The sequence below is a fragment of the Clupea harengus genome, chromosome 22 (assembly GCF_900700415.2).
Source record: "Clupea harengus chromosome 22, Ch_v2.0.2, whole genome shotgun sequence".
Lineage (NCBI taxonomy): Eukaryota > Metazoa > Chordata > Actinopteri > Clupeiformes > Clupeidae > Clupea > Clupea harengus.
The window spans coordinates 16,450,439-16,462,004 of record NC_045173.1 but is presented as its reverse complement, the minus strand read 5'-3'; the positions used below and the strand labels follow the sequence as shown (position 1 = coordinate 16,462,004).

The 11,566-nt window shown below is 36.8% G+C and overlaps 1 protein-coding gene across 2 annotated transcripts; it reads left to right on the top strand.

Moving 5' to 3' along the window:
• Positions 1-56: 56 nt before the first annotated feature.
• LOC122128665 (salivary glue protein Sgs-3-like) lies at positions 57-11,408 on the top strand. Of its 2 annotated transcripts, none has more exons than XM_042703129.1 (7): positions 57-1,787; positions 2,711-2,782; positions 3,458-3,595; positions 9,066-9,218; positions 9,721-9,867; positions 10,152-10,234; positions 10,680-11,408. In XM_042703129.1, the coding sequence occupies exons 2-7, from the start codon at positions 2,713-2,715 to the stop codon at positions 10,770-10,772; spliced, it is 684 nt and encodes a 227-aa protein (XP_042559063.1). In that variant the 5' UTR covers positions 57-1,787; positions 2,711-2,712; the 3' UTR covers positions 10,773-11,408. The 2 variants fall into 2 exon arrangements, with proteins under 2 accessions (XP_042559063.1, XP_042559062.1); XM_042703128.1 differs by lacking the exons at positions 57-1,787; positions 2,711-2,782; positions 3,458-3,595 and adding exons at positions 6,748-6,879; positions 7,777-7,871; positions 8,541-8,678.
• Positions 11,409-11,566: the final 158 nt, after the last annotated feature.

Below are 11,566 nucleotides of genomic sequence, written 5' to 3'. Positions count from 1 at the left end.
TTCCAGAAATGACTTTGGGCATTGACGGCAATGGAAAACCATTAAGGGACAATAAGGGACTGTGGGAAAAAAAGAAACATTGTAATGTGACCTAATCTCAAATGGGTTGGCAAGAACACAACATTGTCTTTACAATGACAAGGAAGAAGAAACTGAAGTGAGAGTTAAATGGAATTTTGCGGGTACATGCCTACCTGCACACTTAACCCCTTGCGTCCAACATCAATGCTAATGGCACTTAACGGCAGATAAACCATGATCGTGATCTTTACTGAGCTGATTATCTTATCTATTCTCCATGCGTTTACCTCTCTATGCATTCCTTAGGCAGAGGTCATCCACAGTGACTAACACCCTAGACATAAGCAATCCAACTATGAAGTCTTTTAAGAAGCTGCTGTGGCACCAAATACAAGTGAAATGTTCAATTGCATGGATTGAAATGGGATTATCAGTAGTTTGGAAGTGCTGCTACGAATCATACAACCATACAACCAACTTGCATAAGCTTTTATTGTAAGGCAACCAAAACAACATAACCAATTTTTTTTTTTAAACTTGTGTGGGCAAAGAAAATGGAATCTTGTCTTTCTGGTTAGGCTAGTCTAGACATACAGTGCTACACAGAAATGTATAACACCTATGAATTATGAATACGATCTAAAGAAAACAGTAAAATTAACTTTAATCACAGCACATATTTCCAAAACAGGGCTTAATTTAACTAATTAAAGTACATGCCTGAGGGTACATGCTTTTCGACACATGTTGTCGGCATTACCACTGTATTACCACTAGGGAACAGCATACACAAGAGGCCCTTGAGTGTAAATGACAAATAACAAACCAAGCTCAACAGCCTGAACAATACAGAACATAGTAAAGGAATAACTGAACTGAAAGTTTAAATGTTAAACCTGGCCAAATGTAGATTTTTTTCTTTTAAGAAAAGCTATGATTCTGCTGATGGACATCTGTGTGTTTTTCTTAATAATAATTAAATTGCAGGATATATATATGTCTCAATCGTTTTATTGTGGTGGTGATGGGGGGGGGCATGTCTATATGTAAACAGTATAACATGAATGTGACGTGTATATGTCTATATGTAAACAGTATAACATGAATGTGACGTGTATATGTCTATATGTAAACAGGTTGCCTGCCTAGTAGAGAGTGCAGAGTAGGCTACTGTAGTATCTGAGCTGCTACATCAATTCTCAAGTTTCTACATTAACATGGAGCCTAGGCTTCCAGCAAATATGACTCATTTCATTTTGTATCCGTTGGCCCTACTAATGATGACCAGGTACCACTGAATTTACAAAAAAAAACAGCCGCTATATGTAGGCTTAAACACAATAAGAACACTTATGTTGGTAACTAACGTCGACATGTAGTTGGTATCATCAATACTTCACTGTTGGTATGGTAAGACCAAGAGTAAGCTTCATATCATATCATTCATTTTCTGCTTTGCTTGACGTGCTGAGACGAACCTATTTATAGTTGCATAGTCTTTTAATAGAAACAAAAAACGTCAGCGCTCAACCAGCATCCCCACCCCACCCCTACCACGTGCTCATTCAACTTTCCAGGAAATGATTATGCTACTCGATTAAAAAAATAAAAAAGATGCAAATGTTTCACCCCTACTGACTGGAACAGTGATAGACCGTCTGTCACCTTCACATAGCAACACACTGCTCCTGTACTACTTCCACTGCTGTGCTGGTCATCGTTCATTGCTCAACTGTTCATTCTGCAAAAGAGGCAGGAGAGCACAGGTAAATACTGGACTTTTGTTACTACAGAATGTGTGTTCTTGTTCAATGGTAAACACTGCAGCATAACGAAAAACATTTGACTTGGGTTGGCTGTCATCCAAAATACCAGCAGCTAGGTTTAGGATTATCAGAACTTGGCTGAGTGAAAGTGAGGTGAATATATATATATATATATACTATAATGTTATAAACCTCATAATGTTATTTCTATATATATATCTATTATATGTATAACTAGCAAGCCTACACGCTACGATATATGGAGTAAATGAAAAGGTTGGTTCCTTTTCATTCATTCATTTCTTGTGACTACATTTCCTTTGTATCTTTCTGAAACAGGTCTAAAATAAAATATACAATTGCAATACATTTGTCAATGGATCTGCTAAGCCAATGCCAGAGTCTCTAAACAAAGCAAATTATAAAAAAGTGATATATGATACAAATACGTTAGTATATGGAATTCTGTTTCACAGGACAAAGACAAACCAAATGTAATTAAATACTCACCACATAAACAAAGACCTTCTTGTCCAGAAATGTACCTTTTATCATCAATTTGTGGTTTGTATTTCATAACTAATATCATCACCTCACCAGTGACTTTGTCATATAGATATACTTAAGTTGTGCATGTATTATGATCAGGGTGCAAACAGGACAGAGGTCTCATAAGGTTCACATAATATCTTTGTGCCGTTATAGTCACTACATTCAACTCTCACCGGTGTTCATTAAAGTCATTATAACAACATTAACCAATTATAGGGGACTACTCATAATACCCAGCAGTGTCAACAAGTAGTTCAAATGAATTCAAATGAATAAAACAATCCAGAACATATACTGTTGTTCCATGTGATGGGAAGAGTGACTTCCTTATCTGTTCCCTTTGCATAGCATCCCAACTCCCTCACTATAAGGAATGATGATCTGTGCTTCATGCGTTGCCTTACTGCTGCTGGTCATTCTACAGACGCCACAAGAGAGCACAGGTGAGCACGGTCGCTAGTTTGTGTTCTATTTGTACAGTCATTCCTCTAGCAAGAGGACAAACACTCACTTTCGGGTGACTGAGATAAGAGCTAAAACACTGTCAGCTCATAGATGCATTGAGTTTCTGGTATTTTTCAAGCAAGCCTACATGTACACACCCATTTCACAGTACTTTTCCACTTCCTCTCTCTGACCCATAACATGCTGTATGTCTAACCTAGGATATTAGCAAGCAAGTGCAATTTAGTAGCAAACGTATCTGAACAGAAGAAACAAATAACAAAAAACACATATTCTACAAATGCAAATCACTACAACATTTCATATCACATAATTGTATACAAATAATATATAGGGAAATACAAGTACAGTAACCTAACTATGTTTATGATGTTATGGTGAAATCCAAGTAGTTCTCACATATTTACACAATAGACAGCTTGTCTAGCAACATAAAGAGAAAACCTATGTACCTTAAAGGATTATCGTTAACATTTTCCTCTGTGTAACCAGTCCTACCATAACTGCTTAATATGATCAGTACACTTAAAGAAGGATGAAACCACCACAAGATTATCCATCCATCGAACAAATATCATAATTATGAAAAATGTTTCCTGAATACAACAGCAGTTTTTCAACAGCTTTGTTTTCCTTTCCTTTCTATTTGTAAGCGAGCTGTTCCTCCCCAACATCGCTCTGCTGTCTGGGCACAAACAGCACATGCTTTCGTAACTCCTGCTATTGTGACGAGTACTGCATCACAGCCAGAGACTGCTGTTCTGACTACAATCAGACTTGTAGATCACCCCGTAAGAATACAGTATTTACTTCAATGCATTGTGGGAATTTACATCCATGAGAAATAGTTTCATAAGGGATGGAATTCTATAAATTATAATATTTCATCATTGTTTCCCAACACCCTTTAAAAAATACCATGCACTGCACAGGATCATTACTTCCAAGTCACACAAACTAGTCTGCTAATCGTTGGAAATTATTCTAGTCTATTAGTCTATGAGTGAGCTAATAGTAGTAAAGTGTAATATTATAGAATAAACAACAACAGGGATTGTTGTTGTTTATTATATAACAGTATAGTAATATTGTTGTTTGTGAATTATTTATTATCTACAGTTTCACCTACTAATTCTCTACTTGTTCCTGTAGAGATCACTACACCGCCAGGCTCTTCTGCACTCACACCTGAAGATGCCATCTCAACAACTCCACCACTATCCAGCAGTCAGCTACCAACATCCAGCACATACCCTGAAACACCTGAGCAGCCCTCAGCTGTTATGGAGAAGCCAAAAGGTAACTTTAAGAAGTACAGTGGCGTGCACTTAAAACAATTTCAGTGATGTGTCGTCAGAATTGTTCCAGTGATTTTCAAGTGTTAGTTGATCTCAGGAGAAAATCACAGAACATCACACACACATACACGCGCGCACACACACACACACACACACACACACACACACACACACACACACACACACACACACACATTCATTTCCACTGAAATGCCTCCTTTAGATCCCACTAGAGTCATCATGAGAGTGAGAGGCTTCCTGCAGACAAACACGGGAGAGGAGGCAGTACTGGAGGCCTTAAGGAAAGTAAGTTAAATGCCATGCTTTAACAGTGGATCACTTCAGTCATTATAAAAGTCTAGACTATATTACCTTTTAACATTTACAAATAGATTAATATCTATTATGAAAAAGGGACACACCAAAGTCATTATCTCCAAGAACACAAATGTGATGTAAGATGTATATGTACGAGTAAACGTAATATTACAGGCAGATATAGACAGTGGGATGAGTGTTATTGGATGTGGCCTTGTTCCTCACCAAATAAAAAAATGTGTGACTGAACAAATCAAAGAATATGTAAAGTGGACTTCCCTTTCTATTGAAATCACGATCAGTGTATATGATGTTAGTATTACCATTTTACAATATCTAATATTAAAATAATTAGAGTTATATCCATTAGGGTAATATTCATTCTTAATGTACTAAAGTGATGGGCGCTCATCGTAACATATTCTCTCCACAGCTGGTCTCTCTTCTAGAGAACAAACTGAAGGATCACTGTACTGACTGCACAGTACAGATTCTGAAGCACAACATGATCACAAATGATCCCTAAATGATCCCTGTTATAAACATGGTGTGAAGAGACTGTAACACACAATGCACATTAATAAACAGTACCAACTGTAAGGAAGTTTGATTATTAATATTCCATAGCTGGACGAGCACCAGATAAATGCATTTCTCACTAGGTGGCAGCAACGAGCTTCTGCATGTGTTGAATAATCGAGTAGTTCGGCTATTTTAAATAACTATTTCACATGTTTATTGAAATAAAGAAGCATCAAAACAAGAATTCGACTTGTATTATGAAGGCAAGCGGTGGATAACAGCGGAGTGGTGGTCGTAGTTTAAATGCGTAGGCCTATTTTATAGATCTTCAGGAGGTAGCGAAATTAACAAACAAAAATTTATGTTGGCCTGTATAAACCGAAAGGCAAATTGAAACCCTGTTTGGCACACATGCCTCCAATTTGATTTATTGTACTTACCTTTTGCGAGTCCAATAATTTCAGAATTAGATACATCATGTTAGAGGCTTTAGATACATTATATAAAAGTATTATTGTCAAATCAAATTGTCTTCAGAATGTTCTCTGAATTGCTACAGTTTGCAAAATGGTGTCTGTATTACTGTAATGCGGACCATTTAGCATCATGAATATTAAACATTTGTTCAAGCAGAACAACAACCCTTTATATTGTCTTACAGGGTGCATGTGGCAGACATTCCAGAAATAACTTTGGGCATTGACGGCAATGGAAAACCATTAAGGGACAATAAGGGACTGTGGAAAAAAAAGAAACATTGTAATATGGCCTTATCTCAAATGTGTTGGCAAGAACACAACATTGTCTATACAATGACAAGGAAGAAGAAACTGAAGTGAGAGTTGAATGGTATTCTGTGGGTACATGCCTACCTGCACACTTAACCCCTTGAGACCAACATCATGCTTTTCGACACATGTTGTCGGCAGTACCACTGTATTACCACTAGGGAACAGCATACACAAGAGGCCATTGAGTTTAAATGACAAATAACAAACCAAGCTCAACAGGCTGAACATTACAGGACATAGTAAAGGAATAACTGATCTGAAATTGAAAATATCAAACCTGTCCAAATGGATACACAATTTTTAAGAAAAAAGCTATGATACTGCTGATGGACATCTGTGTTTATTTCTCAATAATAATTCAATTGCAGGTTATATGCATCAAACTTTTCATGGTGGTGGTGGTGATGGGGGGGGGGGCATGTCTATATGTAAACAGTATAACATGAATGTGACGTGTATATGTCTATATGTAAACAGTATAACATGAATGTGACGTGTATATGTCTATATGTAAACAGGTTGCCTGCCTAGTAGAGAGCGCAGAGTAGGCTACTGTAGTATTCGAGCTGCTACATCAATTCTCGAGTTTCTACATTAACATGGAGCCTAGGCTCCCAGCAAATATGACTCAATTCATTTTGTATCCGTTGGCCTTACTAATGATGACCAGGTACCACTGAATTTACAAAAAAACAGCCGCTATATGTAGGCCTAAACACAATAAGAAAACTTATGTTGGTAACTAACGTCGACATATAGTTGGTATCATCAATACTTCACTGTTGGTATGGTAAGACCAAGAGTAAGCTTCATATCATATCATTCATTTTCTGCTTTGCTTGACGTGCTGAGACGAACCTATTTATAGTTGCATAGTCTTTTAATAGAAACAAAAAACGTCAGCGCTCAACCAGCATCCCCACCCCACCCCTACCATGAGCTCATTCAACTTTCCAGGAAATGATTATGCTACTCGATTAAAAAAATAAAAAAGATGCAAATGTTTAACCCCTACTGACTGGAACAGTGATAGACCGTCTGTCACCTTCACATAGCAACACACTGCTCCTGTACTACTTCCACTGCTGTGCTGGTCATCGTTCATTGCTCAACTGTTCATTCTGCAAAAGAGGCAGGAGAGCACAGGTAAATACTGGACTTTTGTTACTACAGAATGTGTGTTCTTGTTCAATGGTAAACACTGCAGCATAACGAAAAACATTTGACTTGGGTTGGCTGTCATCCAAAATACCAGCAGCTAGGTTTAGGATTATCAGAACTTGGCTGAGTGAAAGTGAGGTGAATATATATATATATATACTATAATGTTATAAACCTCATAATGTTATTTCTATATATATATCTATTATATGTATAACTAGCAAGCCTACACGCTACGATATATGGAGTAAATGAAAAGGTTGGTTCCTTTTCATTCATTAATTTCTTGTGACTACATTTCCTTTGTATCTTTCTGAAACAGGTCTAAAATAAAATATACAATTGCAATACATTTGTCAATGGATCTGCTAAGCCAATGCCAGAGTCTCTAAACAAAGCAAATTATAAAAAAGTGATATATGATACAAATACGTTAGTATATGGAATTCTGTTTCACAGGACAAAGACAAACCAAATGTAATTAAATACTCACCACATAAACAAAGACCTTCTTGTCCAGAAATGTACCTTTTATCATCAATTTGTGGTTTGTATTTCATAACTAATATCATCACCTCACCAGTGACTTTGTCATATAGATATACTTAAGTTGTGCATGTATTATGATCAGGGTGCAGACAGGACAGAGGTCTCATAAGGTTCACATAATATCTTTGTGCCGTTATAGTCACTATATTCAACTCTCACCGGTGTTCATTAAAGTCATTATAACAACATTAACCAATTATAGGGGACTACTCATAATACCCAGCAGTGTCAACAAGTAGTTCAAATGAATTCAAATGAATAAAACAATCCAGAACATACATTGTTGTTCCGTGTGATGGGAAGATTGACTTCTTATCTGTTCCCTTTGCATAGCATCCCACCTCCCTCACTATAAGGAATGATGGTCTGTGCTTCATGCGTTGCCCTACTGCTGCTGGTCATTCTACAGACGCCACAAGAGAGCACAGGTGAGCACGGTCGCTAGTTTGTGTTCTATTTGTACAGTCATTCCTCTAGCAAGAGGACAAACACTCACTTTCGGGTGACTGAGATAAGAGCTAAAACACTGTCAGCTCATAGATGCATTGAGTTTCTGGTATTTTTCAAGCAAGCCTACATGTACACACCCATTTCACAGTACTTTTCCACTTCTTCTCTCTGAGCCATAACATGCTGTATGTCTTACCTAAGATATTAGCAAGCCAGTGCAATTTAGTAGCAAATGTATCTGAACAACAAATAACAAAAATCACATATTCTACAAATGCAAATCACTACAACATTTCATATCACATAATTGTTTAAAAGTAATGTATAGGGAAATACAAGTACAGTAACCTAACTTTGTTTATGGTGTTATGGTGAAATCCAAGTAGTTCTCACATATTTACACAATAGACAGCTTGTCTAGCAACATAAAGAGAAAACCTATGTACCTTAAAAGATAATCGTTAACATTTTCCTCTGTGTAACCAGTCCTACAATAACTGCTTAATATGATCAGTACACTTAAAGAAGGATGAAACCACCACAAGATTATCCATCCATCGAACAAATATCATAATTATGAAAAATGTTTCCTGAATACACCAGCAGTTTTTCAACAGCTTTGTTTTCCTTTCCTTTCTATTTGTAAGCGAGCTGTTCCTCCCCAACATCGCTCTGCTGTCTGGGCCAAAACAACTCATGCCATCGTAACCCCTGCTTTTGTGACGAGTACTGCCTCACAATCAAAGACTGCTGTTCTGACTACATTCAGACTTGTAGATCACCCTGTAAGAATACAGTATTCACTTCAATGCACTGGGGATGTGGGAATTTACATCCATGAGAAATATTTCATAAGGAATAGAATTCTATGAATTATATATATATATATATATATATATATATAATTTCATCATTGTTTCCCAACACCCACAAAAAAAATACCATGAACTGTACTGGATCATTACTTCCAAGTCACACAAACTAGTCTGCTAATCGTTGGAAATGATTCTAGTCTGTTAATGTATGACTGAGCTAATAGTAGTAATCTGTAATATTATAGAATAAACAACAACAGGGATTGTTGTTGTTTATTATATAATATTACAGTACTATTGTTGTTTGTGTATTATATATTATTTACAGTTTCACCTACTATTATATATTATCTACAGTTTCACCTACTAATACACCGCCAGGCACTTCTGCACTCACACCTGAAGATGCCATCTCAACAACTCCACCACTAACCAGCAGTCAGCTACCAACATCCAGCACATACCATGAAACACCTGAGGAGCCCTCGGCTGTTATGGAGAAGCCAAAAGGTAACTCCAGTCAATGCTTAAAGATCATCATAGAAGACAAGACTGTATTACCTTTTAACATTTACAAATAGATTAATATACATTATGAAAAAGGGACACACCAAAGTCATTATCTCTAAGAACACAAATGTGATGTAAGATGTCTAGAAATATGTATGAGTTAACTAAATAGACAGTGGAATGCGTGCTATTGAATGTGGCCTTGTTCCTCACCAAATAAAAAAATGTGCGACTGAACAAATTAAAGAATATGGAAAGTGGACTTCCCTTTCTCTTGTAATCACGATCAGTGCATATGATGTTAGTATTACCACATAACAATATGTAATATTAAAATAATTAGAGTTATATCCATTAGGGTAATATTCATTCTTAATGTATTAAAGTGATGGGCGCTCATCGTAACATCATTGTTAATTATATAATATTATAGTACTATTGTTGTTTGTGAATTATTTATTACCTACAGTTTCACCTACTAATTCTCTAATTGTTCCTGTAGAGATCACTACACCGCCAGGCACTTCGGCACTCACACCTGAAGATGCCATCTCAACAACTCCACCACTAACCAGCAGTCAGCTACCAACATCCAACACAGACCATGAAACACCTGAGGAGCCCTCGCCTGTTACGGAGAAGCCAAAAGGTAACTTTAAGAAGTACAGTGGGGTGCACTTAAAACAATTTCAGTGATGTGTCGTCAGAATTGTTCCAGGGATTATCAAGTGTTAGTTGATATCACGAGAAAATCACAGAACGTCATACACACACACAGACACAGACACAGACACAGACACACACACACACACACACACACACACACACACACACACACACACACACACACACACACACACACACACACACACACACACACACACACACACACACACACACACACATTCATTTCCACTGAAATGCCTCCTTTAGATCCCACCAGAGTCATCATGAGAGTGAGAGGCTTCCTGCACACAAACACGGGAGAGGAGGCAGTACTGGAGGCCTTAAGGAAAGTAAGTTAAATGCCATGCTTTAACAGTGGATCACTTCAGTCATTATAAAAGTCTAGACTATATTACCTTTTAACATTTACAAATAGATTAATATCCATTATGAAAAAGGGACACACCAAAGTCATTATCTCCAAGAACACAAATGTGATGTAAGATGTATATGTACGAGTAAACGTAATATTACAGGCAGATATAGACAGTGGGATGAGTGTTATTGGATGTGGCCTTGTTCCTCACCAAATAAAAAAATGTGTGACTGAACAAATCAAAGAATATGGAAAGTGGACTTCCCTTTCTCTTGTAATCATGATCAGTGCATATGATGTTAGTATTACCATTTTACAATATCTAATATTAAAATAATTAGAGTTATATCCATTAGGGTAATATTCATTCTTAATGTACTAAAGTGATGGGCGCTCATCGTAACATATTCTCTCCACAGCTGGTCTCTCTTCTAGAGAACAAACTGAAGGATCACTGTACTGACTGCACAGTACAGATTCTGAAGCACAACATGACCACAAATGATCCTTAAATGATCCCTGTTATAAACATGGTGTGAAGAGACTGTAACACACAATGCACATTAATAAACAGTATCGACTGTAAGGAAGTTTGATTATTAATATTCCATAGCTGGAAGAGCACCAGATAAATGCATATCTCACTAGGTGGCAGCAACGAGCTTCTGCGTGTGTTAAATAATCTTCTAGAGTATTTCGGCTATTTTAAATAACTATTTCACATGTTTATTGAAATAAAGAAGGATCAAAACAAGAATTCGACTTGTATTATGAAGGCAAGCGGTGGATAACAGCGGAGTGGTGGTCGTAGTTTAAATGCGTAGGCCTATTTTATAGATCTTCAGGAGGTAGCGAAATTAACAAACAAAAATTTATGTTGGCCTGTATAAACCGAAAGGCAAATTGAAACCCTGTTTGGGACACATGCCTCCAATTTGATTTATTGTACTTACCTTTTGCGAGTCCAATAATTTCAGAATTAAATACATCATGTTAGAGGCTTTAGATACATTATATAAAAGTATTATTGTCAAATCAAATTGTCTTCAGAATGTTCTCTGAATTGCTACAGTTTGCAAAATGGTGTCTGTATTACTGTAATGCGGACCATTTAGCATCATGAATATTAAACATTTGTTCAAGCAGAACAACAACCCTTTATATTGTCTTACAGGGTGCATGTGGCAGACATTCCAGAAATAACTTTGGGCATTTACGGCAATGGAAAACCATTAAGGGACAATAAGGGACTGTGGAAAAAAAAGAAACATTGTAATATGGCCTTATCTCAAATGTGTTGGCAAGA